Raw genomic sequence first — 22,003 nt, 5'->3', positions numbered from 1 at the left:
TATGACACCTTCATCTGCTACACACGTACTCTTAAAGCTCATCAATACGCCACCAATTCATCTATCAACGTTCCTAAGTCGACCTTCGACGACCGCCTTTTCGTCGCTTCTCTTACTGTATCTATAAAATCACTTGGCTCCATAATTTCTATGGGAGCCGAACTATCAGTACTTAAGCACTCAAAAATTTCTGAAATGAGATCACTAACCTCCTCTTCTTTAGTGTTTGTACTCGTTGCCTTTTTGGCTTGAACTTCGTCCTTATCAGTGGGAGGAGTAGGACTCATATTAGCATTGTTCACAGCGCTAAGAACACCACTAAATTTATAATGATCTAAAGCTTCTACGATACTCTTAGTGATATTATAAGCTTTCTCCATCACTTCACTATTGCTCGAATTCAGACATTTAACCATTACAGCTAAGCAGCCCGTTTTCGACAGATTGTCCATGCAGATTTCTAGTTGTTTATGTATTTCTTTGTCGTTCAAAACAATGATCTTCCTCTTGTGCTTGCAAAAGGTGACAGCGGGGAATCTGCCATCGATCATTCCTCTGTCTGTGAATTGTTTCTTCAACATTTGCGTCCAGAAATTCAGGGCCGCTATTTGAACAGGCCAGTGCGGGTCTTCTGTGGCCGCTGTGGCCATGGCCTTTGAAACGCGCGTTGTGAAGGCCTGGTTAACCTTGCGGTTGATGTAGATGTGCGTCAGTACATTAGCTGCCTCTTTACGCACTTCTCCTTCGGAGTTATAATGCAAGATGCTCACCAGTTGCTCCTGAAACATTGAAAGTAAATACTAAGATCATGGATTTCTTGGTTTGGTTTTCCCTATCTCTGTACTTGTGATTCAGTGTCGTATGTTATCACGGGTTTTATTGTATCATAATACCAACTAATCGGTAGGTATGGGCTAGTATATATTAGGTATATACTATTACTAAACGATAACGTAATTTGTTGGCTAATAATATGTTACACAATTTATTCGGATAGGTACAACCGAATTCAAAGGTGTATGTGAAGTCCCCAATCCGCATTGGGCTAGCGTGGGGACTATAGCCCAAGCCCTCTCGCGCATGAGAGGAGGCCTGTGCTCAGCAGTGGGACGTATTATAGGCTGAAATGATGATGAATGATGACAACCGAATTGAGGCCAGTTTTTAGATCTAAAGACTGGCTTCCTATAGTTCCTATTCGGAACCATTAACTAGGTAAGTATGTAGGTTTGTAGGTAGGTACCTCTACAGGTTGAGATCATAATTCCGGTGAATCTACCTGCGTGTGCTTGCTACGCACGCGCTTACAAAGGTATTTCCAACGTAGCACGTACCTACCTACGCTATCTAATCCACCATAGAACCCATGCATAGCCGTTGAGGTACAAAGGCTCTGGGACAATTTAATAATGATCACTAATAGGGAGATCTGCACCAATACGAATACGGATACTGACGATCTAGGAATAGAATGGTCTTTTGAATTATCGGAGCGACGAGCGATCAATTATCATTCAGTCAAAATTAGTGCATTTATACGTGCATAAACTTACATATAGATTCTGGCAGTGGTCGAGCATCTCAGTCCACAGGTCTTCGCAGCTCGCCGCGGCCACGAGGCAGCGAAGCGCCGCGGCCTGAGCGCGCGTGTCCGGGTCATAGATCGCGCAGTGAGCAGCCCCGCATAGGAGCCCGTGCGCAGATATCACGGCGCGCAGCGGCATGAACTCTGGCGGTTAAAGATTATATTTTTAAATATACAATTTTAAAAACACCTAAAGTCGTGTTTGTAGCTTTAGAAAGCGTCATAAGCAGTAGAAACGCGCCCATTAGAATATGGGTAAAGTAATAAAATATTGCGATCAACAACCTAATTAAAAACCACTGATAAAACTGTAGGTACTGACTGACATAAGCCACCTCCAAAAAACTTAGAATCAGCTGCAACGCGGCGAGTCGGGCTTCGCTTTCAGGCCGCTGCAGCTTCGCTCAGCGAGCAGCCGCGCTGCGGCGCCATCAGCAGCGTCAGCTCCGGCGACAGCAGCTTGCACACGCACGTCGTCACCAGCTCCAGCGCTTGCACCAGCACCTGGAAACATCAGACTTTATAAAAGTCGCTTTTATCGAGAAAAAACCTGCATTAAATTATGATTAAATACATAAATTTAATATTAGATAGGTATCTACAGGTCAATCTTAGACTAATCCAGCTATATATAGTCCCACAGTAATTTTGGTAAGTAGTAGAAACCTACAAGTACCTAAAGCTCAAGTACTTCCAGTTCTTGACCCTTACCTCGACCGGCAACATGTTCTGCTTTATCAGATTCACGAGCGCTGCTTGCAGCTCCCCGATTTCCAGGCTCTCGTGCCAGTTGATCTCATGCTCGTCGAGAAGCATAGCGATGGCGTCGAGAATCAGCGCGAGGAAGCGCACGTCGTCGGGCGTATGCAGCGGGTTGGCCAGCAGCACCAGGTCCGGACCGTCAGTCAGCACGAACTCGCTCAGCGCGTAAAACAGCGTCTGAAACACCACGCACGCCTGCTGCCGGCTCAGAAGCCTTTTCAACCGTAGGAGCTCCCGTAGCGAGTAGGTGGACGCCAAAGTTAAATTGTTGCCAGTCGACTCTGTTATTAAGTCCCTGAAATCATAACCCGTGTTCACCATGTCGCACGGAACCGTCGTAGCCATGTCGCTATGGAATATTTCGGTTGCATCTTCCAGCTTAAGGTCGCGGACTAAACTTTTGCCATGCTTTTGCCTCAGATATAAAGGCATTAATATTAGAAGTAGGAAGTGATTTTGTAAAGTGAACTTCTTGCCAAATTTTTCGAACGCTACCTGCGCCATTACCCGTTCCACTTTGTGCCAGAAGGCGTGGCACTGGCATAGGAATTCGAGGACGGTCTTAAAAGACCTCTTCTTGATTAATGTGCCCATTATTTTGTTGATGGTCTCGTGGAATTCTTGGTTTACTCGGGTCTCGGGTCAGTCGGGCCGGAGCGAGGCGACCTGGCGGCTCGCGGCGTAGTAGTAGTGCAGCGTAGCCTCGGCCAGCAGGCCCACTAACTCCGGCTCCCGCGACTTCTCCAGGGCTGTAGTCAGTTTACTCTCTATGGAAAACACTTGTGCCAGTATGGACACTACATTATTAGGCTCCGCCAAATGCTCCACTTCTCCTAATATGTGCACTAACGCGTGCAGGGACGGTAATAGAGACTCTGATTGAACCATGAGGGTTTCCGATTCCATCGTCGTGCTAGACAAAGAGCATTCCAACAGAGGTTTTACAATGTACTTTAGGACTTCTAATAATGCCTCTTCTTCTTCATATTCGCTTAATTTCCATATTAATTTCGTGATAAATTCATACAAGACTGCTGCCGATTCAGCTGGCGGTTTATATTCTGTGAGAGAGGTCAAGACACGTTGGTAGACTTTATTTTCAACAACGTATCTTACCCCAGAGTAATGAGCGACCAATGCCATTGACTGCTGGGCTCTAGCCACCCCCAGTTCGGTGGGGGTGTCAGCAGATCGAATCACTACATGGCTGCGGTCCACGAGCAACTCGAAGCCCTGCATCTGCACGAATCGGTTGAAGAGCACCTCATTGCTTAGTACGATACTCACAAGCTTCGAATAAAATATATTCACCGATTTCGATGCGATGTGGATATTTTTTATTGCATATACAAGCAAATTTGCGAAGAAGGGGGTTTCTAAAATCTTCGCAACGCCTGAAAGAAATCAGAGGGCAACAGGTAAATAAACTTATTTTATAGTTGATGCTAGGTTAGTTAATATAAATCCTTGATCCACTTTGTAACTACTAGTAGCTCGTGATATGTTAATGGCTTATAGCTGATTAGTGATTACAAATGATTAGTATTAGAAATCAAGTTTTTGTTTATGATTTGAATAGAGAAGCGCTATCTACTTAGATAAAATAGGTATATAGGTATTTCCTTGGATGTAGGTAAATAATATTGATAGACACGTCATGTAATTGTGTTCCGTGTATATATTAATTATATTTAGCGCGAAATTTTGCGTTAAATTATGCCGTGTAGCATTAAGTCCGCCTTTTGTCACTGTATATTTTTTACTGTGCAATAAAGTTTAAATAAATAAATAAATTACCTAACTTCTCGAACTGAAGTTAACAAAACTTAGAATAAACACTTAAGGTAGGTACTTACACTACACTCTCTAGACCTAAGTTTAGAGATAGCAGTTAAGTTAACTTACATTTATCTTGGCTGCCATCCAGGTATTTAAGCAAGTCCTCAGAATGTTTAGCACTTAGTTCGAACTTGTTATTCAAAAGTTTATCAAACAACGCTGTAAACTTTTTTTTGTAATCACTGGACTCCATAGTAACACGCGGTGAACAGAATCACATGCGAGTGCCATTACTTGTTTGGACGTGAAAACTGTTTTGAGGAGGGATAGCAGCTGATAGCGCAATCACGATAAGCGATAACGATAATACCAATACAATTCGTTTGATTATCTAACCAATAATACCTATATGAGTTGCGCCTAACCGGCAGAGTGCGCTGATCTAAAAATTATGAAATGCGAACGCCTGAAATACTTTACCCCCCTACCCGAATGAAATACTGATAACCACCCAAACCAAGAATCAACGTAGAACCGTGGCAGATAATAAGTAGCATTTTGTCAGTTTTTATTTGCTAGGTCCACTAATGAAGTTGGCGTGTAATGTACGTAATGTTTTTGCATATGAAAATTGGCGGTTAAAAGGGTGAATATGATAATATAATTATTATGATGGATTAAATTTAGGTATGTGTTTAAATACCAAAAATAATGGAATTTTAACAGTGGTCCACTCTTGGGAAAGAGAAGGATTTCAGGGAATTAATGCAGTTTGCTAAAATATAACAACAAAGACTACATTTTTATTTTTCCAAGTATAATATAACATAAATTACAAACTAAGCTTTACATCTAATAATCTAATCAACTTCTATGATGGCTCCAACTTTGGTTAGCGCTTCCTTTAGCTTTTCAGCCTCATCTTTGGAAATATCTGCCTTGACGACTGTGGGGACACTCTCTACAAACTTCTTGGCCTGAACAAGGTTGAACCCTTCTAGAAGATTCTTCACTTCTTTGATTAGTGCCACTTTTTGTTTTTCATCAAATTTGGTCATTTTTACCTGTAAAATTAAAATTTTTTTTATAAATAGTGAAAGTATTATTGTTTGCTATAGTTCGTTTTTTTTAGCATTAGAAAGAACTCCACAGAAGCAAGCGTGCAGTTTTTGTCAGGCTCTTTAATTGTTAATAATTATTGAATTATCTAATGTAGCATGGTCAATACATGTAATTTACTTCAAATTATTACCACTCTAAGTGCCGGATTTGGAACTACAAGCTTACTTCTGCGAAGTTCTTTCTAATGCTAAAAAAACGGACTATAGAAAATAAATATTGTTTCCTAAAAAATACACGCTTGTTGCTCCATTTGGTTTCCTCACCATATAATTCAACATAAGAACAAGAAAATATATTTGTGACGCTATCTACGAAAAGGGACCCTATTGTCGGTGGCGCTTACGCCATTACTAACGATGCTCCGATACAATGCCGCGCGACGCTGTGCTGCGTAAACGCCATCAACAATAAGGTCCCTTTTTATAGATAATGCCCCATTTAAGTGTTAAATTTTATCTTCAAAACTACCATCATATTTTCTGGTCAGTGTTTATTTTTTATTTCATTTATTTAGAAATTGAAATCAGGCAACAAGGCCCATATTACAAATACCTTACAGACTAACATACATATGTATTTTATAAACTTAAAACTAAACACTATTTAGCTGTGCTGCTTTTGTCGGATTCTTGTGTTTATAACCGCCATACATGTTTCACACATGCATAACTTTAAATATTAAACTTTATTGTGGTTGTACAGAGTTTGATGCCAATCAAAAGCATAAATAAAATACGAAAAATTCACTTACAGTGAAACTAGTTTTGACTGCCTTTGGTGCAGCCTCCTCCTCCTCGGCGGCGGGCGCGGCGACGGCGAATCCTCCGACCGGCATCATGGGCGCGTCGGGCAGGTTCAGCCGCCGCTTCAGCACCTGACTCAGCTCCGACACCTCCAGAAGATTCAAAGTCGTGATCTCCGCTACCAATTTCTCTATTTTAGGCGACGCCGGCTTGTCTACGCCTTCAGGAACCGGAATGGACAGAGGAGCCGCGGCTTGCACTACTTCTTGGTGCAATACTGACCTACAAAAGATTAGGATTTAGTAATTTGTTCATTCATAAAATTATGATATTGGGTTAACATAACCTTCAAATTATTCTTAATTACCATCTTGAAAAAGAACGCAGCTGGCGAAAAGGAAGGTTTTTAACGATTCTAATACCGTTCATGGTGAAAATAGAATTTTCTTATTTACAAAACTTTATGAAATATCCTTTTTTAAAGTAATTTAAATTAATTCTATTTCCAGGCTCGCGTGACAGTTGACAGCCTCGTAGTGTTGTGCATTTTTTTTTATTTCTGTTCGGTAATCGATTGCAAGAGGAAGGCAGCTAAAATCGATTCATCTGGGAGTCTATTCTTCTCGTTTTTAATCGGAAAAGTACGGCACTATAACCTGTTTGGCACACAGATTAAACTGCTACTTTTAAAACGAAAACTTCAGAGGGATTCTTAAGTAATCTCAAATACTCTTCAAATCAAAACACAAGACAAAAATATGGCGGACGATGACGAGATTGACGTTTTGGGAGATTTTTCATTTAATTCTTGTTTAGCGCAAAATAATCAAGGAATGTAAGTACTTATATATTTAGCCTGAACTAATATTTACTATGCACCACTCGAAGAAAATATTTCCTCGAGGAATAGTGTATAAATTAATATAAATTTGTTGATGGGTTTGTTGACATCAATTACGTATCAAAATATTTTTGTTGTTTATATAACAAACTTTTCATCTAATTTCAATAAAAAATGGAGCATACATTTTAAAATTACGTAAATGAATGTATTCACCATTAAGTTTTGTATCAGACTAAAATAGTAAAGTAGATGAATTCATGATTTGTTTGAAAATGTTTATTCTGAAGATTAATGAAATACTATAAAATGTATTTTAGCCCCTCTTGCTCAAGCCGAGAGGATACGGTGCACCCACAGTGGCTACTAGACTCCACTGTCGCCAACTGGTATGACAATGAACGGGAAAAGAGGCAAGTAATTTAAGTAATTATTTATTTAGGTCAGTTGTATGCTAACAATAATTAATTGTTAAGCTGTTAGCAAACTTAAGTGAATATGTTGCTAATTACAGTGAAACCTGGTTAAGTGGGACCTGGATAAGTGAGAAAACTCTATAGCTGGGACTCATGGTGCGGTCCCGACACTTTAGCACTGAATTACCTCTGTTACTGAGAAAAAACGAACCTCTACATATAACTGGGATTCGTTGTTGTGATTTTATAGTCACATTTACCTCTATAATTGAGAAAGAGAGAGTATTTTAGCTCTTTTACTGAGACTATATTTATAAGATTACATTTTCCTAATTGTTTTTTAGAATTTTATAGGGAATTGACTTCTGTATCTGAGATAACGTCAATCTATGACCTCTCTAACTTGGACTTCATTGAACAATTTCCGTATTCTTACTAACTCTTAGTTTATCCACAAATTCCGCATTTGCCTAATTGTGTCTAAACAACTTCAAGTTTGATTTAGTTAATTTATGTAAGTAGTTAAAACTATCGAAACGAAAGCTGAAATTTTGATAAGTAACACGAAAAAATAAATTTTCATTTATTAAATTTCTAATACGCAATGAAGGCCGTATCAAATTTAATTTAATTTTGAAATATCTATCCTTTGGAGAATCATTCAAAATAAATTCAAAGAAATATTTAAACGGACTTAAAAATATTTAGGGACAAGGATTATTTTACCTTATTTATTTTTAAAGATAATTACTAAATACCTTATTAACCACCTCTATAACTGAAATATACTCTATTCTCACCTCTATTAATGGAACCCTCTGTAAATGAGACAGAAATTTATTTGTACCTGGCTAACTGGGAGCCTATGTAAGTGGAAAACCTCTTTAAGTGAGACAAATTTGCTCGTCCCTTGAGATCCCACTTATCCAGGTTTCACTGTATTTTAATAGGTCAATAAATATAACTAGATGCTGTCATGATCTTAGCAAATGTATAAAGATTACTATTTTGTTCTAGGGCAAAATATGGTCCGTCTAGGAAACTGTCAGGGGACTCCAGGCTAAAACACCAGCGCGTGCGGCACTCCTCATGGAGCCAGGCCGAGAGGGATTTACTTAGCAAGGAAATGGTAAATGATTATTGACAATTACCATAAAGTAATGTGTGTTTAACATTAACATAGAAATCATAGAATATCCCAAGACTAAAATATAATGTACAGAGGAAATGTTCAAAAGACTAAGGAAGTAGGTATTAGTCAAACATTGTTATTAATTAAAGTGTATTTTATTTTATTGTAGGCCAAATATGGAAGGAATTTTCATAAAATATCCCAAACAATAAAAACAAAGTCAGCAGCTGAAATACAAGCATTAATAGAAGCGGAGTATGGTGTCAAACTTGACGACCCTTCCGTCGGGCTCCCGAAGAATGAAGATCAGGATGACATCCCGAGTGTAGGGCAGGAAGAGATTGTCACCGATGACTCCAGCATCCACAATGTTCTGAGCCTGGTCACCACAGCCTCACCAACTATTACGGTACCTAAGAAACCATTCAGGAAGAAAAACAATAACGTTACCCAAAAAAGTCTGAAACCTGCCTTACAGAAACCGGAACTCATTGTAAATCCATCTGAAATATATTATGAAGATGAACTTGTGATAGGATCCACAGAGTCTGTAGGATCCCTGGATCCAAAGGAAAACCATGCAAAGTTAAAAACCATGGCTAAACAACAGAAGGTAAAAGTAAAAGCTGTAAAGAAAATTGGTAATCACCGGAGGAAAGTGTCAAAGAACTTTGATAAGGGTAGAGCTAGAACTAGCAGTAAAGAGCTCTTGAAGTCTCCTCAGGAGAGGCGGAGGAAGGATTCAGGGGTGTCTGAGGAGAGTATAAAGAGTCCTAAGTTGCAAATTGTCTTGGGCTCGGGACAGGCGTTACATGTTTCAGAAGGGGAGCAAGTGGTAAGTTACTGCTATTGAAATGCATGAATGTATCTTATTATTTACTGAATATTGTATTGTTAATAAAATTTTCTGCCCCCATCTAGATTAAAATAGAGAAAAAGAAGGATTCTGAATCTGATAGTGATATAGAAGTGGACATAGACAGTGATACTGAGAAGCCTATCAAAACGGAAAAAATTAAAGATGAGTTGGCTGAGAAGGATAGTGGCAGCGTGGTGTCTGAGTTGGAAGCTCCTGTAGCAGTGCCATTGAATAACTTTGGTCTGCCACCTAAGAGACAGAAGAAAATTGTTTTGGTGAGGTCTTATTCTATATTTTTTCTGGTCTTTTAGTGTATAATTTGATACTTCTTAAACTTAATGTTTATAATATTAAAGTATGTACAGTCATCAGCAATAGTATCTTACACAGCTAGGGCCGCAAAAATATGTGACACGTTCTTATTTGGAGCGCAATAAGAGCGCGTCATATATTTTTGCGGCCCTAATTGTGTAAGATACTATTGCTGATGACTGTACTACCAAGGCTGTTCAAAAGTTTCAAACTATTGGTTTAAGAGACTATACTGTTGTGGTGTCATATTGCTTTTACTTTCAATAATCAAACCACATTTGTTTTGATTTTGTGTTTCTTCAATTTTATGAACATTAGTATCAGTCTGAAGATTTCAGACTTGAAATTAGAACTTGACTGTATTAATATCCATGGATATTTTAGCATGAAATCTTTTCTAGCTTCACTCTCATGTTGAATATAATAATACGCCTCTTGAGAATGTTTGCTTAGCATTTGCATTTTGTTTTTAAAACACTATGTGCAGTGAATAGTGAATGTGTTGGTTCAGGACGGCGACGGCGGCTACACGATCGCGCACACGGCGGCGGGCGACGTGCTGCAGCGCCGCGCGGAGCCCCGCCGGCCGCCGCGCGCGCGCGCCGAGCGGCTCCTCGCCTGCCGCCTCTACAACGCCGAGCGACCCGTGAGTGTTCTGCGTACTCTCGAGTAGCCCAGGACCGGACACGTATGTCGCCTAGACACTGGGAGATGGAGCAAATGTGTCTTAGCGTAAATTTCAAAACGTCATATATCACTGGGGGTACTCTAAAAATTAATTTAGACGGTGCGCGAACTCGCATGCGAGTTTCATTACATTGCGGGTTTTGATCGTTCGGTTGAATTGGACGTAACCAATAGTCTGCAATGTAGCTAAAATCGCATGCGAGTTTGTGCGCCGTCTTAATCAGCCTTAAAGGAGAGGGACAGTAAATCGGCCTATGTGTAAATAAATTGGAGAGGTGTATGCCCAACAGTGAAAACTAAAGAAGAAGAGTTCAAATTTGCCCAATTGTCATACTTTTAATTTGATAGGTTTGATTTGTGTCGTTTCCAAGTATGTTACTATGGTAGTTGTTTAGCAATATTACTAAACTGGTTACCTACGGATGATGGATTTAGATTTAAACTAAATTAAAAAGAGTTTACATCATTGGTGTAACTAAGGCGCATAGGCTTCGGTGGCTCGGCCATCTTGAGCAAAAGGTAGGTGATCGGGCGGTGAAAAGAGCGTTTGAGGGAAAACCGATCGCCTGTTTGGCCGACCTAGGTATCGATGGGCGGATGTGGTGGGCGCTGATCTGTGCGAGCTCGGTTGAAAATTGGCGAGAAACGGCACAGGACCGGGATCAGTGGCGAGCAGTCGTGTTGGAGGACTTGGAGGCCAAGACACACTTTGGGTCGCTGCGCCAGAGTAGTAGTGGAAAAAGAGTTTAATTTATTCAAAACATTTTTTGTTGTAACAGGCGCCGTATTCGGTGGTACTGTCAGTATCGGCGCTGCTCCTGATGGACGCGCACGCGCACGGGTCGCGCGCCGAGGTGATGGGGCTGCTGGGCGGGCGCCGGCGCGGCGCCGAGCTGCAGCTGCGCGCCTACCGCGCCGCCGCCGCCGCCGCCGGCACCACGCACTGCGACATGGACCCTGGTAACCCACACAACACTAATTACTATTTTGTTGTTTGTTTAGAATGGAACAGGAGACCAAAAAAGTTTTATTTATGTCTGGGCGGCTAGAGGTTATCAAAGAGTTCCTATGGCTACTGGCTACCTTTTGTGTCCATCATCAGATCAGCACAATGGTACCATAATATTGCATTGTCACCAAAGTTACTTATGTATGTACGTGAAGTTTCAGCTCAATCAAATAATGAGAAGTGAGTCTAGTTGAGCTTGCAAGATTTTACGTTTGAAACATTGCAAATTAAATCTTGTAAAAAATTCGGTAGATTGCATTATTTCTGGATGACATTAGCTCAGGACCGGGACAAGTGGCGAACTAAAAAAGAGGCCTATGCTCGCAGTGGGTTGTTAAAGTCTGATATGATGATTTAAAAAAATATAAGTTAAGTGTCGTTTGTGTGGTGCAGTGTCTCAAGCGGCGGCGGGCTTGTGGCTGCGCTCGCGGGGGCTGCGCGTGGCGGGCTGGCACCACTCGCACCCGCGCTTCCCGCCCGAGCCCTCGGCGCTCGACGTGCGCTCGCAGGCCGCGCTGCAGGCCTCGCTCGAGCCCTTCGCCGCGCTCGTCACGTCGCAACACTGGCCGGCCGGCCGCACCGCCTCTCAATATAAGTGGGTACATTTATATCTCAGCCTCCCGCCAGCCCCGTTCGCGCGGCGCCTGTTAAAACAAAATCTTTGACCGTTTTGCAATCGTAACAACTAAAGAGCGGTATCACGTCTAGTATTATTAAATTATTTACTACAATCAACTCAGCTACAGTCTGGCATAAAAGAGCAGAAATTAAAAAGTGGCAACACTAGTGGTGACTAGGGTCGTCCCTTTTAAACTTTTTTTGCAAGACTGTAACTTATTGTTTTATTATAATTCTCTCCCAGATGCTTCCGCGTAGAGCACCCCGAAGCAGGCGAAACCGAGCCGCAGGGCTTCCAGCTCCGCGTGCGGCTGGAGCCCGACGTGACCGAGGCCTCCGCGGCCGACCTGCTGCGCGACATGCGAGACCTATTGGTAGATCAGCCGCCCGACCCGCACCGGGTGCAGATGGACCGGGACGTGTGTCCTCAGGCCAAGCTCACCTACTTGGAGAAGGTAACTAACACACACAACAAGCCTTCCAACTCCGCATGCGTCTGGAGCCCGACGTGACCGAGGCCTCCGCGGCCGCCCTGCAGCGCGACATGCGAGACCTATTGGTAGATCAGCCGCCCGACCCGCACCGGGTGCAGATGGACCGGGACGTGTGTCCGCAGGCCAAGCTCACCTACTTGGAGAAGGTAATACCACAGAATAAGTAATACTATCGTACAAAAAGAAACTTCCTACATACCACAGAATAAGTAATACTATCGTACAGAAAGAAACTTCCTACAAAACCGAAGTTTGACGACGATTCACGATCAAGATTCTTCAAGTTGTGCCAACCCTAATAATTGCTCGGAGCAATGCAGCCGGCCTAGCCGAGGTTACAATCGCTATCGCTTCGACAACGAAAAGCATCATGTCTCTCTATCACTCTTCCGTATTAGTCTGACAGTGACAGTTGCGTTTCGATCGCTACGGAGCGTAAGCGATGTGCATCTTGGCTACGCGGCCTGAGCCGGATGGAGCCGAGAATGCCCGGAAGGATCAGTTTCGCCCACTGGTATAATACTTATGATTTCCAATGCTTGGATTGTGGCAGTTTATAATTTGCATCTACGTTCAGTTGACGTAAATTTTGTGGTTGTTTTCAGTGCGTATCAAGCATGTCACACCACCTGCGCGCGGCCGGTTACGCAGAACAGACGCCGGTCTTCACGCGGCTGACGGAGGGACTGCGGAACATCTTCCGGTAGCCCAACTATACTCTGTCAAACCAACCGTCAGTAGAAAAGAGTGCAAAACTAAAAAATGTAGGCGCGAAGAGTTATCGTTCCATAGGTAATTTAAATTTCGCACCTTTTTCTACTGACAAACTTGTTTGACCGTCTATAAAAATAAAATGATAGCAACATCGAATACTTGTATCATATTATTCCAAGATCATTTTGACTAATGGTAATTTTGTGATTTGTATATTTTGATGATTATTGTGCATCACAATTGTAACATAATGTGATTTATTATTTCAAATTCCACAATATATTTCAGTGAGTTTGTATTGTTTTTACGTTTTCTATAATTTTATAAAACACCTTTATGCTTAGAACTATATCGGTACATATTTGTTTTGTATTACTGACAGTATTGATTGATTAGTTATTGTAAATAAATGTCTATATTTGCTATTATAATTTTTATGCTATTTGGTGCACATGACAATAATACTTGTAAGATGTTAATATTTCGACTGAGTTTAATTTAAGTAATACTATAATTATTTATAATAATAATTTGTAAGAAATTATTTGATTTATGATGATTAAAGCAGTTTAAAGAATTTAATTACATTCTTTTATTTTGCCTAATATACTTACCTAACCTTTATTTATGTACCTACGTTTTTTACTAAACAAACAGTTATGACTTATGAGATATATCAATTGAAAATGCCTGACATTATAATTATATCAATATTTTATTCATCTTTCCGATCCTTAAGACAGGTTTTAACACTTCTTAACCTGCTTTTAACACACTAGCTGGTTCTGCGATTTTGCTGTCGGGAGGTTTAACTTAACACATTCACTGCAATCGCTGCCAAGAGCACGCTAGTTGTCTTCATTTTGTATTGGAATTGGAACGCTTGGCATTGAAAGTGTTGAGTATTCCTCTGTGAAGCTATTCCAGTCTAGTATTTGCTTTCCGTCTATACTATGATTGTCTGCTACGGCTTCTCAAGTCGATCTGTTGGTTATAGTCGTTATAGATGTTAAATATGTATTGTATTGTAACTAAATAAAATAAACCTGGATATACAATAAAAGTCACAAGTATATGGCACAGTTCCAGTTTATTTTTTAAAATGTTACACGTTCTAGATAAAAAAATAATACAGTCCGATTATAGCAATTAAATAGTTACCTACAAGCGCGGCGCGGCGGCCGCGGGCTCTGCAATACTGCGGCGAGCCACCTCACGTTCGTACACATGGAAAACTGTATTTCTTTACATAAAAAACAATTTAAACTTCGAGATAATCATGAGTTCTTATGAACAGTCTTATGACAATGGTAGTTGTATGACAGAAAGTGCCCAATGTAATGTACACTTCCCGCGGTCACCGCAAAGCTCGCAGAGATGCGAGACGCTGTCAATAAACACAACTTTTTGAGATGACACATAAAACAATGCAAATACCGTAAAATTTGATGACTTGAAAAATCTTAGATGAGAAAGCAGCATTGTTCATTCCTGATTTATACGGTACCAGTGAGTTAAGCCGTTCTCGAAAACTATAAATCAGATGAGCAGGATAAATCTCCATAGATTCTATTTTCAAATAGGTCATTAAAAATGTTTATTTAAATGAAGCATGAATTTTTAAAGTCACCCCATTTTACGGCATCTAAGTTTTATTGACAGCGTCCATCGCCAACACAAGTAGAAGTAGGTATTCTGGACATTACGATACCTCTCAGACACGGACACGGGTACGTCTTCATACACCAACCTTCAAATTAAATCGATTATATTGACTATAATCGTTAATTACAGACACTAAACATATCAGCTGCGTTCAGTAAAGTTTTATAAATAAACGCGGCATAGTTCTAATCTTCTCTTAAATAAAAAGGCAATAGTCCGCATGAGTTGAGAGTGATAGCAATCGACATTATAAGAGTAATTTGAGCTAGACACGAAAAACAAATTGGCAGTGACAAGACTTATAATATAAATAGATCGAAGATTGTCAGAAGCAATAGCAACCTAGGAGAGCTCGACTGGGAAGTTTAGAGGCTGTGTCTGAGACGGGCAATAAATTAAAACGTGTTATATTAAATTAAATAAAAATAAAGTTAGAATCCAAGGAGCGTTACATCTATATTTACAAGTGTTAACTTAAGTCTAATAGAAGCATCAACTATGAAAAATGTATTAACATTGAAGGCACATATTTCCGCACCCGATTGTCGCACCGTGCACCCGCGGGGCGGGGCGGGGCGGGCGTGGGCACGCCGCTGGACCGGATACACTAACTTACGCTATATGATACAGTAGGCGAAACAATAAGTACGTGACGCGCGCCGCGCGGCTCACTCGTGCCGCGGACATGGACTAGGCTTTAGTGGAACTGACTGGCCGACGAACACTGGTCGGATGTGAATGGTACAGTAATACTGAGTTGATAGATTTACTAACAGAATGTACGTTCATGTATTTTTTTTTACTTTGGATTTTATAACTGGCTGCGAATATTACGTTCTGGGATGACCGATATTATCATTTCTAAGCATATATTAAAAAAAAGTAGCAAGGCCATACTTTGTGTGTCTTTAGTAAATCTGTCAAATCGGGTCACTGGATTGTGTAAGTATTAGGTGTTTCCCTATAACACTGGGCAAGCAGATTAATTAGTTCTAATGGATAAAACTGGCAAGCGGAAGAATTTCAGTCCTAGAACATGTTGAAGAAATACGCGATAAAAATATATCGTAAAAAAGGTAGCGTTTAGTATTAAAATACTTGGCAGAATTATCCATTGGATATAAATAGCATAATACTGGTTTCGTAAACACAGGTCTTGGGTCGTGTCCTGTATATTTTGTTAACACTTTGACCGTCAAGACGTCCATGGACGCGCAGGGTCACCGTTTGATATTTACCTTTTTGCATTCCAATAAGGTTTACTATGTAGAGGTATGAGTACATCTATAAAATGGCAGTGGATTTCAAAGCCTCTTTTGTTAACATTTTGAACGCCACGCCTATAGTGCGCGGCGCGTCATCGCGTGAACCTTATCAGAATGCACGAAGGTTGACATTGGGCTGTAGCAGCGCGTCACTTGACGTCTTTGACAGTAAGGTAAAGCTCGGTTTTCCTAGGATAGCGACATCCTTATATAGCCGTATTATTTTGTATGGAGACGGCCGCTTTATGACGGCACCGCTATCCTAGGAAACCAGAGCATATGGGTAAGGAAAGCGGTGCAACCAGTCCGGAGTATACTGACTTATTCTATTTCGCTAAGTAAGTCCTATTCACAGCTGCAGAACGGAAATATTCTCAGTTTCATTGTTCATTTGTAGCGTACATACTTCACTTCATGGAAACGTTTAGTTAAATGAGATCCTCTCACACGATGGAAGATTATTAAATTCATTGTAGCAACTGTTACGGAGAAGATACTGGTTCATGGACGCAATACGGAGAAAAGAAGCTCTTAAGTGTAATTATAAAATTACACTAAAAACCTTTGTCAACGGTGACTTTCCTATTTGTAGTATTGTTATAGGTTTCATTGCTTAACGTGCAGAATATATTTGAATCAAAAACTCGGCATTAATTTAACCAGACCAGACAACGAAATAAATTGGCACGTTCATCAGAAAAACCCATACATCTGGAATTGTATCTTGTATTAAGATAGTTTCTTTATTTCTCTGGTGTATGGTTGTCAATGGCAAATAATATTATGTCTTACAAGAACCAGTACCCTCTCCGTGAAACAATAATTCATTAACATCTCAAAATTCCGAAAGCCAATTCAACGAAGTAATAAATTTTAAACAGAACACGTCGTAACTATAGCTAAGTTATTAATTTAAAAATATACAAACTAAGCAGTCATTCAAATAACACTAGACTCAGCCTTACACGACTCTGTTGCGTGACCGCGCAAAATAACACTTAAATGTATTTCGATAGAGTATAATTTGCATTGATATTGTTTATCCTTATATATATTTTCGCAGACGTGTAACAGCAGTCGTGTAAAGCTGCCATAGCAAGCCGGACACTTGAACCATAAAGGCAGTATATGGGTGAATCAACTTTTTATTGTCGGTCTCCTGGGTCACTCTTAAAAAACTGGTTTTATTGTATTTAAAATGACCAAATACACATTCTTATGGCAGTTATAAGCCCCTTCCATATATAATGGGTCATCTATGTTAGCATATTAGTTGAACGTAGTATAACATTTTTTCTAACAAACTACAGATTTAGTGCATAATTATTTTCCATCTTATTTGCACGGAAACGTACGAACGTGTCTTGCTATTTCAGTCAGTCTCGGTACAAAAATAACTGAGGTTGACTGAAGTAGCATGACAAACACGAACGTTTCCGAGAAAACAATTATGCACTACATTTGTATAATGTATACTGCAATTGTCGGCTGGCTAACAGGACGAAAAGAAAAAAAAAGTTGATTCGCCCATTTATTTTGACGAAAAAACTGACCGCTTGGCCTAGTGTCCGGACAGCTGATATAAAAATTAATAATAAAACATGTGGCTTATCGAGCGGCCTTAAAATATATTGTACAAGCGTACTGAACTAGCTCCGTGTAAAAATAATAACTACGCGATCAATGTACGATGGCATTACACAAGCAACCTTGTGATGATCTAATGTGCTAATGTCATCGCCACTTCGACAAAAACGCCGATGAAATTCCAACGCAGTCCAATTTCTGGATTATTGGTATTTTTTGAAATATTTAAACATTGTTCTACACAAAAACATAAACAACATTTGAATATTTCAATAAAAGTTCAATAAAATTATCACTGCGCCAGAATTTCAATATTTGAGGAACCAAATAAACATAGTCGCGTATTTATAGCGATTGTACTTAACACTGATTTCTATAAAATAAATAATTTTAATATTTCTAGGTTCGCACTGCCTCTAGTGTGAGTTCTCGTCAATAAAACTATTCGATGATAATAGTTAAACGTCCGTACATACACGTACACATTGGCAAAACAATTGATTATGGTTTTTAACCGTTTCATTCGATACACAATAATTTACTAAATATATTTAGTACAACGAATAATCAGTATCGATACGATATGATAACCTGCTGTCATATATTCATTTATAAATTTCATAATTCGTCGGATGTTTATAAATCTATCACAATTCGTGCTCTGTATCTATCAGTTGTATGAGATTTGAATTGATTTGACTTGTGCATAACTCTTTATCTCTGTAAGAATAACCAACGATATTTCGATTTAAAATAATGTAATTTTTGTCAGATATTTTCGTGTCTTTATTTAGTAGAACAAACTGGCAGTGGCATATCTAGAAAATAATTTTGACCTTGTTTTTGACAATTATGTTAACAGAGAGCGTGTATTCATTGAATATTACCCAGCCAATCAGGTAACACAAATGTAAACAATAGAGAAAACTATAAAATAGACAGAGATTTTAATAAAAACCATTAGAAAGTAGATATTTAAATGTCATCCCACTATTTTTTTTTACTTATGCGAGGTAATACTCAATGAAATCATTCCTTAAAATTGTCAACAGTTTAAAATAAGAGTTAGCACGCAATATGGCAACTGATCACAATCCAGATCTGACCGTTTGCAGTCCAAACCCCGTAGCACAGAACACTCGTGCGAAGCGTGCACGTCGAACGAAGCGTGCACGCTGAGCGAGGCGTGCACGTTGAGCGAGGCGTGCAGGGCTCACTCGACGGGCTTAACGCGCGCCATGACCTTGCCGTCGAACATGGGCAGCGTGTCGGCGTCGTTGCTCACCTCCTCCTGGATCACGGTGTTGTCCAGATCCGCGCACTCCGTTTTGAAGAAGTATCTACAACAAAGGTTTTGAGTTAATATTTGTCTCGTGCTTAGCTGAAGGACAATAATCATCTAGAATTCTTAAAAAAACACGGGATGTATCTTCGGACCCGTGCGTGGATATTATGTTGTGAGTCGGATCGTTGACTATATAAGTGAGTATAAGTGAGAGTAGTAAGTATAATTTGGAAGTTGAACACATGTTCCGTATAGATGTGGTAACATTTACTGGCTTAGCAGTCGATCCGCGACCATGATCAATAGAAACTGTGCCACAACCTTAGAATTATTTCATTTGTTATAGACGTTCAACTTTCTCTTGTAGTCGCCTTGAAATTTACATCGGTCAGCATGAATTTGTTAATGATTAGTCTGAGGCACAGAATAAATACTGTACAAAGGAAACTTCCTACAAAACCGAAGTTTGACAGCAGTTCAGGGTCGAATCATGCTGTCCCTTTCTAATATATGACACTATCCCTTTCGGCTATTTAGGGTTATCAAAATTGAAGCCACTTATCTGTGGTCGTGCACGCAAAGGGACGTCAAGTAGTGTCAACACTAATAATTGCTCGGAGCAATGCTGAGCCGAGCGAAGCCGAGTTTGGCCGAAGTCAGGAGTTTCGCACCACTGTCTGAGGTAAGGATTCCTGAGCACAGGTATATGGATGTGTGTTACCTGTAGTTACCCCTCCTCGGCAGGAAGTCCTTGAAGGTCCGCAGCGTGAGCGGCACCTGCAGCACTTTGAACCGGTACGGCACCGCCTCGTCCAGGAACGACACCACCACCACCGTGTGCTCGCCGCACCCGCTGCCGCTGCCCCTGCCGCCCGTGCCCGTGTGTTACCCCTCCTTGGCAGGAAGTCCTTGAAGGTGCGCAGCGTGAGCGGCACCTGCGGCACCTTGAACCGGTACGGCACCGCCTCGTCCAGGAACGACACCACCACCACCGTGTGCTCGCCGCACCCGCTGCCGATGCCCCTGCCGCCCGTGCCCGTGTGTTACCTGTAGTTGCCCCTCCTCGGCAGGAAGTCCTTGAAGGACCGCAGCGTGAGCGGCACCTTGAACCGGTACGGCACCGCCTCGTCCAGGAACGACACCATCACCACCGTGTGCTCGCCGCACCCGCTGCCGCTGCCGCTGCCGCCAGTGCCCGTGTGTTACCTGTAGTTGCCCCTCCTCGGCAGGAAGTCCTTGAAGGTCCGCAGCGTGAGCGGCACCTGCGGCACCTTGAACCGGTACGGCACCGCCTCGTCCAGGAACGACACCACCACCACCGTGTGCTCGCCGCACCGGCTGCCGCTGCCGCCCGTGCCCGTGTGTTACCTGTAGTTGCCCCTCCTCGGCAGGAAGTCCTTGAAGGTGCGCAGCGTGAGCGGCACCTGCGGCACCTTGAACCGGTACGGCACCGCCTCGTCCAGGAACGACACCACCACCACCGTGTGCTCGCCGCACCCGCTGCCGCTGCCGCTGCCGCCCGTGCCGGTGCGGCCGCTGCCGCTTCCCCTGTTAACAATAAATACATCGTTAGGTTTAATTATTATCATAAGTGCCAAACATAAAGTCTTAATTCACAATTTGCCCCGCGGATTCCTATGTCTGTACATTATATACGAAAATGAGCCGATTAATCAGCACGTAAAGTGCCGTAAGTGAAAAGACTAGTCTTCTACGCCTTCTGTATTATGTTCTACACACATGATCGGTAGAAAATGATATTTCGTCCACGTTTTTTGTTAATTCAAAACGGGTTTTGAACTTGTAAACAACAGATACGTTTCTCGGAGTCTAAAACAACATAATTTTTTCACGTAAATATACACCGTGTTTTTATTGAATTCCGTTAACTTCGGGGTATGGTTAAGTACGTTTAAGAGAACTAAATGGCATAGTTAATTTTCGAAAAAAAAAAGTTTTTTTTTATGCTTTTTTTTATAAAAAAAATAAGTTTAAAAATTAATTAAATGTAGCATATAGCGTTGTTGTAACAGGGGCATTACATTGAACTCAACCAAAAAATTGAAATCTGTGACATATCAATGTCATTTCGAACATCGATCAACCGAGATTGTACTTAAGTTTGGTAGCAAATGTATGAACTCATTCTAAACACTAATCAATATGTAATCCAGCCCTAAGGCAAGTATACATACTTGTAGAGGCCTTGTAAGAAAAAAATAAATTATTGATTATCTCCGAAATGGAGTTAATTAGAACATCGGTGTCTTTGAGAAAGTTACTTCATTTAAGCTCAGGAATGCACCCTTGAAGTTAACGGAAATAAAAAAAAACACGGTGTATAGAATGTGTACAGGATTAAAATATATATGTATTATGAAGCGTTTTTAAAAGTTACACAAAATGGCCGTCTCTCGCCATTTTGTTCACCTGTCAAAGCCGTCATGGTTAGCTGGATTGTATAGTTTTGACATTTGAACTGTCTGTTGGTTATATGTGTGTAGTGTACAGAAAGGGGTGTATGCACTGATCGCGGCTTCTGCGCGGGATGGTTACTGAATGCTGAACTGTCTGTTGATTTGTTGTGTATGTGTGCGTATAGAAAGGGGTGTATGCACTGACCGCGGCTTCTGCGCGGGATGGTTGCGGCGGCGCGGCTCGTCGCGGTCGGCGGAGGAGGCGCGCGAGCGCGGGTTGTCGCGGCGGCTGCGCTCGCCCTCCGCCATCCACTGCAGCACGCGCCCGCCCGCGCTGGCGCCGTCGCTCACCACCGACACGCCGCTGTCCGTCAACTCCGTCACCGTCTTCTTCGAAAATGATCTGCGGAGGGAACTGTATGTTGTGATTATGAGTAAATTTGTCGAAAAAGAAAGAAAATGTTCAATGTTTAAAGTTGTGACCTGGTATATCAAACAGTCAGTTTTTAATAGTATATTATATTATAGTCGAAGTGGGGCGCCTTTACTTAAGAAGTTTGTCGAAGCTCGACGTATGGATGGCGCAAAGCGTGTAGCAGTTGTGATTCACGAAGGTTGCTTAATTTGGACGTCCACAGCGCCCACATGTGTATAATAAAGACGGTCGAAATCCGATGTTTGGGGCGCAATGGGTTCCAGTGTTGGAACCGC

General features: G+C 41.1%; 3 protein-coding genes and 1 pseudogene across 4 annotated transcripts in view; 1 reads left to right on the top strand and 3 right to left on the bottom strand.

Annotated features, from left to right (window-relative positions):
• Positions 1-41: 41 nt before the first annotated feature.
• On the bottom strand, positions 42-4,406 carry LOC134667516 (uncharacterized; annotated as a pseudogene).
• Positions 4,407-4,913: 507 nt separating this feature from the next.
• On the bottom strand, positions 4,914-6,534 carry LOC134667738 (uncharacterized). Its single transcript, XM_063525158.1, has 3 exons — positions 6,359-6,534; positions 6,000-6,273; positions 4,914-5,190 (listed from the first exon to the last, which is right to left on the bottom strand). The coding sequence occupies exons 1-3, from the start codon at positions 6,418-6,420 to the stop codon at positions 4,987-4,989; spliced, it is 540 nt and encodes a 179-aa protein (XP_063381228.1). The 5' UTR covers positions 6,421-6,534; the 3' UTR covers positions 4,914-4,986.
• A 214-nt stretch (positions 6,535-6,748) lies between these two features.
• LOC134667545 (uncharacterized) lies at positions 6,749-13,553 on the top strand. Of its 2 annotated transcripts, none has more exons than XR_010098650.1 (10): positions 6,749-6,826; positions 7,153-7,245; positions 8,266-8,377; positions 8,550-9,215; positions 9,302-9,514; positions 10,063-10,197; positions 11,018-11,198; positions 11,641-11,842; positions 12,110-12,505; positions 12,965-13,553. XR_010098650.1 is itself a non-coding variant. In XM_063524969.1 (10 exons), exons 1-10 carry the CDS (start codon positions 6,750-6,752, stop codon positions 13,064-13,066), a joined length of 1,992 nt encoding a protein of 663 aa, XP_063381039.1. In that variant the 5' UTR covers position 6,749; the 3' UTR covers positions 13,067-13,551. The 2 variants fall into 2 exon arrangements, 1 of the variants encoding a protein (XP_063381039.1); XM_063524969.1 differs by having other exon boundaries at positions 12,110-12,320; positions 12,965-13,551.
• Positions 13,554-14,144: 591 nt separating this feature from the next.
• The window catches only part of LOC134667569 (axin), a 97,732-nt gene continuing 89,873 nt past the window's right edge, over positions 14,145-22,003 (bottom strand). Inside the window, exons 16-18 of the mRNA XM_063525003.1 lie at positions 21,498-21,707; positions 20,244-20,423; positions 14,145-18,930 (exon numbers count right to left, since the gene is read on the bottom strand). Of these exons, the coding sequence (XP_063381073.1) occupies positions 18,804-18,930; positions 20,244-20,423; positions 21,498-21,707 (517 nt within the window). The 3' untranslated portion in view covers positions 14,145-18,803. The remainder of the gene's footprint in view (positions 18,931-20,243; positions 20,424-21,497; positions 21,708-22,003) is intronic.

This window comes from Cydia fagiglandana, chromosome 9 (genome assembly GCF_963556715.1).
Source record: "Cydia fagiglandana chromosome 9, ilCydFagi1.1, whole genome shotgun sequence".
Classification (NCBI taxonomy): Eukaryota; Metazoa; Arthropoda; class Insecta; order Lepidoptera; family Tortricidae; genus Cydia; species Cydia fagiglandana.
Note: the sequence above shows the minus strand (reverse complement) of the source record. Positions and strands in the feature narration are given on the sequence as shown.